The sequence below is a fragment of the Octopus sinensis genome, linkage group LG15 (assembly GCF_006345805.1).
Source record: "Octopus sinensis linkage group LG15, ASM634580v1, whole genome shotgun sequence".
NCBI lineage: Eukaryota > Metazoa > Mollusca > Cephalopoda > Octopoda > Octopodidae > Octopus > Octopus sinensis.
Window position 1 is genome coordinate 22944760 of NC_043011.1, and position 6000 is coordinate 22950759.

General features: G+C 31.9%; 1 protein-coding gene across 1 annotated transcript in view; it reads right to left on the reverse strand.

The window, feature by feature from the left end:
- Nucleotides 1–4505: 4505 nt before the first annotated feature.
- Nucleotides 4506–6000, reverse strand: part of LOC115219749 (serotransferrin-1-like) — a 19798-nt gene continuing 18303 nt past the window's right edge. Inside the window, 1 exon segment of the mRNA XM_029789986.2 lies at nucleotides 4506–5339. Coding sequence (XP_029645846.1) covers nucleotides 4564–5339 — 776 coding nt within the window. The 3' untranslated portion in view covers nucleotides 4506–4563.

A 6000-nucleotide genomic window follows, 5' to 3' on the forward strand; every position in this document is an offset into this window, starting at 1 on the left:
AACAATTCTGCCAGCTCGTCACCTTAAGTTTTCATTATATAATGCAGTGTATAATTTATAACAAAAAGGGACAGAGACAGGAAAACAATGAACAAAAGAGTCACTGAAGGGAACTCAAGCCACGTCTCTCATTCCTACTCAGTGATTGTGTCACTAATTGTATCACAAGTATTTCACTTGCTTCACAGATAATTTTTGTCAATCACTTAAATTACTGGCAGTATATGTATGCTTGCTTCTGGCCATTCCGTTTACCTCATTACCTGAACAGGTGCTTGTTTTATACCCCATATATATATTAATATATATATATATATATATGTATAAGATAAAACTTACTTGGAAATGGATGCGTGGCGTCAATCATATAATAATATAAATATATATATATATATATATAATATATATATATATATATATATGCATATATGGGTACAGGACATTACAAAACGTAAATAACATGAAATACAAGGCAAACGGGTATGCAAACGAGAGAAACAAATGGAAAAACAAGAAAAGTAACATAAAGAACGACCCTTCATCAGTTGTTGGCTGTTCATCTACTCCACATTTCAAGCAATCAACAACAATATGAGGCTTTGAAAAACAGTTGCTCCCATGAACCAAAATAAAATTTGGGATTTGTGGAGGGTCAAAGTTTGTATTATTTATTATTACAAATTTAGGATATTCACCAATAGATGAGCAACTCCTATTTCAGGATAACCTCATGGTATGGTATACGCAGTGAAAATTACATCAAATAAAATAAAATAACATACAATAAAATTAGTTAAGGTAATACAAGTAATCGCTACACGTGTTTCTGCACTGATGGGGTATGTATTAAGACTATACTTAATACATAAATACACCACTGCATCCTCAGGTTATTAATATTATCATTATGTGCGGGTAAAAGTTAAAATCTAATAAAATGTATACACCCTTAATTGCTATATTATTTGTAGAGTGAAGTGTATTGGTATATTATTTATAGAGTGAAAATAGATAACAAAACGTCCTTATTATGTACAACAGAGCTTATGAAAATACTCTAGTCGAGAGTTATTATTAAACAGTAATGAAGAGTGAGAAATAAAATGCCAACATAAGAATATCTTTACATATAATAAAATGAAAAATATATCAAATACCCCCCCCCTATATCATCTCTACACACTTATGAGGGATAAAGTTACTAGAAGTTTTAATAATATTTATAGTAGTATTATATATGTATATACTAAGAACTAAGAATTTATTAAACAATATTACCTTTAAATGAATAGACAGGCCACATTTATGTAACATAAATCTCAAAACACTTTTGATATATTTCTAAGTTAATCATTAACAATTTTCTTAGGTAGAGCATTTTCAATATATATCTTAATTTTATTTTAGGTATCTAATATTTTTATAAATATATTTGTAATTTTTATTTTTAATATGATTTTAAACTTTTACCCATACATAATAATAATATACATAGCCTGAGGACGCACTGGCATATTTATGCATTAAGTATAGCCTTAATACACCCCCCCCATCAGTGCAGAAACACGTGTAGCAAATTTAATTAACTAATTTTATTGTATGTTATTTTAATTATTCTATTTGATGTAATTTTCTCTGCATATACCATACCATTAGGTTATCCTGAAATAGGAGTTGCTTATCTATTGGTAAATATTCCAAATTTGTAATAATAATATTATAAAATATACTTTTTACATTTTATTAGAAAAGTGTAAAATAGTAAACTTCCTGATAACCTGGAATACTTGTTGTTCCCTAATATATTTTATTTATATTACTATATATATATATATTATAGTTATAAATAAGCAGGTGGTGTAAAGTTCCTGGCTTTGAGTAAAAGAAAATACAAGAAGATCAGTAAATTATGATTTTATTCAACATATTCCCCTCTCAGATTCACACACTTATTACAGTGGTCCTTCAGTTTTTCTAAAGCCCTGTAAAAGAACCTTTTCTGTTGGTGACAGGAAAGGCATCCAGCCACAGAAAATCTGCCTCAAAAATTACAGCTCATCCATGCAAGTATGGAAAGGTGACTTTTGTGACACCCTTAAAGCCAGGAAGATATGTGTGTATTTCATTAATTGTTTATAGTAACCACCCATGCTGTGAATACCAAAAGCAAAAGTCATATGATTTTCAAATTGGGTATATAGTGGGTTGGTGTGAGGGTGAAATTTGCTAGTGTGTAAGATTGCACAAAACATAAGGATTCTTCTTGTCACGGTCAATAAATAGAATGACTTTACAATTCGCCAGCAAAAGGAATCGACAGCATCTCATTCAGTTTAACCTGGGCCCTATGAACATGTTGTTCAACATGAGTGCAACCTGAGTAAAAATTCCACTGGAGACAATTTATGAACTCATTAGAACAATGCCCCAACGAATTAAATCATTAAAAACTGCATCAATGACATTATTTTGTTTCTAGGAATAGATCTTTTAAAAGAGAATGGAGTCTATTTACTTTTGAGTTGTGTGTGTATGCATATATATGTACACCACCATCTCACACATATTACATTACATTACATTACATATATATATAAAGAGAGCAATTCAGCTTTAATAAACTGTATACACATATACAAAGAAAACGGAAGATTGACTGTAAGTACAATTTTCAAAGATTTCCAGAGTGAAAGATGATGTTAATCAATTGAAAAGATGAGCAACCTAAAGAATTGATCTCTTTAATGTATGAAAAACATTTACTGGAAAAGGCACTTTTGTTAATTTAATATCTCTATTGAATAGATTTTGTTTTTTAAATTACTATAAGCACTAAACTGACTTTCTAGTGCTAGAAACTCTAACAAGTAGCTGATAGCACTAAGGTCAGTCACAGCTTTAAAATAGCTGTTAGTTGTAGAACACATGGTAACCTGTATTCACTTTTCAGTTCCCTTAGCAGATGTTCAAAAGAACATGGTTGCTTAGTTGTTTTCAGTTAAACGATGATGATGATGAAAGGAGTAAATTTTGTTAAGCACAAACTTATTGACAAGAGTTCTATTAATTCACACTATTAATTTCTAATACTCTCGCAAGCAGTCTTTGGACTGTGTCTTTAATTCACTGAGTTATAGGATTTACTTTTAGTTATACAATTCCAATGATATTCCCAAAAGCTGTTGCACTTTTCTTAACCAAAACCAGAGTTGAAGCTGGAAGAGCATGAGAGGATAATGAGCAGAGTTCCTTCTCTTCACCTAGGACTTAGTTAAAAAAGAAAAAAATGTATTTACGCATATGTGCGCATACATTGTATGGTAAGAAATCTGCTTCCCAACCACGTGGTTCTGGGTTCAATTTCACTGCATGACACCTTGGGCAAGCGTCTTCTACTATAGCCTCAGATCAACCAAAACCTTATGTGTGGATTTGGTAGATGGAAACTGAAAGAAGCTTACCATTTGTATGTGTGTCTTTGTATCTGTGTTTGTTCCCCACCACCGATTGATAACTGGTGTTGGTTTGTTTACATCGCTGTAACTTTGTGGTTCAATAAAAGGGATCGACGGAATAAATACCAGGCTTTAAAAAAAATAAAATTTCAAGGCGGTGTCCCAGCATGGCTGCTGTGTAACGATTGAAACGAGTAAAAAGTAAAAGATACTATACACAAGGACTAAAATAGGTTTTGTAGAAATATATGTTTTTTTTATTACAAATTTTGTAATTTTATAAACATTATGAAATATTACAAATGTAGAAAAATAATTTGAATGTTTAAAACAGTGGTAGAACAGGTTAGGCAGAGAACGGTATAGTAGAAGAGAGAAAAGATTGAGAATAAAATAAAAAAGAAAAAACTAATATTTGAGATGAAATTATTAGCAAAAGAATACACACACACACACACACATATATATATATTATAATATAAGTAAATAAATGGAGTTGAACGCAGATGTTATTAAAATTCTTTTACTTTCGACATATGTTTCGAAGACAACATGGTATTATTCCAAAAGAATAAATGGTGTAAAATGCAATCTTCTCATCAGGAAAGAAAGAGAGCTTATCTCAACAACAAGACATTCTCCTGATGAGAAGATTGCATTTTATACCGTTTATTCCTTCGGAATAATACCATGTTGTCTTCGAAACATATGTCGAAAGTAAAAGAATTTTAATAACATCTGCGTTCAACTCCATTTATTTACTTATAATACACAAATTACTGCACATTAACCCGGAGTTTCTACCTTTGAATAGGTCGCTTCAATCCGTGTTACTTGTGTGAATTTGCTACCTGGTAACTGTTTATTGAATTTCCATGTTAACAGTAAACAAAGGATAATTCATTCATCCATTTAAATATATTATAATATATTATATATATATATTATAATAGAATATATTATAAATATATATATATTATATATTATAATAATATATATATATTATAATATATATATATATTTATATATATATAATTATAATATATATATATTTTTATAATATATATATATACACACACATGCAACACACTGACAGTGGGGGAAAGGATTAAAAAATTTGCTTTAAGAAAACTATGAAGGCGAGGAGTAACAAAGTGTATGTATTATAGAGAGTGGAAGAAGCAGCAGAACATATTTTTTCATTCGAACTGAAATTCTCAAGAATGTCTTGGTATGTATGAGGTATGAATTTCTGTGGCTCAGAAATATATGAAAGCCCAATTGCACTCTCCTTGAAAAGAAGATTTTTACCACCACTGGATGAGAATAAAAGATCCTTGGTTTCACTGGATCCCAAATCCAAGTAACTGAATACACTGTACATACGCTTTGCCACTTGGTCGTCATTGAAAACCATTGCATGTGCAGGAACTTTGGCAAGATGACATGTGAGCCAGTTTTGAACTGACTCACGTGAGCCGTCGCTACATAAAAGTTCGTAATCTTCTGATTTTAGATCTTTTTCCCACTCTTCTTTTCCTTTACCATCAGTGCTTTCCAAAACTGTGGTGTGTTTCACAAATGCCACCTCACCAGTATCCTCAGCTAGACATCGGAAAGCACCTGTATAGCCATAGTATTTGTTCTTCTTGCTTGCAGAACATTCCTTGCCATTATCTGGGCAAAGCGCACACAAAGATGCAGGGTTACCATGATTTGGATTATTTTTTGCGTCTAAAGCTCCAGGAACGCAACTTTTAGAGAAATATGCTCCAACATTTTTAACAATATTATCATTTTTAATCTCATTCTTTTCAATTAACAAACCAACCGGCACCTTCCATCCTGATGTTTTACCATAACCAGTGTGACATGATTTGGCACCTAAATGAGAGAAAGAGGTGGGGGAAAAAATTATTTAAAAATAAAACTAAAAAAAATTTAAATAACAGTAGTCAAAATAATGAATATGCTAACTAACACACACTGAATTGATTTACTGTAAATGGATACTGTTTCTAACAGTAATGAATAATTAAAATGGACCAAATGTAACAAAAATAAATTTTTGTTTTTTAGATTCAGAGTGGCTATGTGGTAAGTAGCTTGCTAACTGCTAACCAACCACATGGTTCCGGGTTCAGTCCCACTGCGTGGCATCTTGGGCAAGTGTCTCCTGCTATAGCCCCGGGCCGACCAATGCCTTGTGATTGGATTTGGTAGACGGAAACTGAAAGAAGCCTGTCGTATATATGTATATATATATATTTATATAGGTGTGGTGGTATGTTTGTGTGTCTGTGTTTGTCCCCCTAGCATTGCTTGACAACCGATGCTGGTGTGTTTACGTCCCCATCACTTGAAACTGAAAGAAGCCTGTCTTATATATATATATATTTTTATATAGGTGGGTGGTGTATGTTTGTGTGTGTCTGTGTTTGTCCCCCTAGCATTGCTTGACAACCGATGCTGGTGTGTTTACGTCCCCATCACTTAGCGGTTCGGCAAAAAGAGACCGATAGAATAAGTACTGGGCTTACAAAGA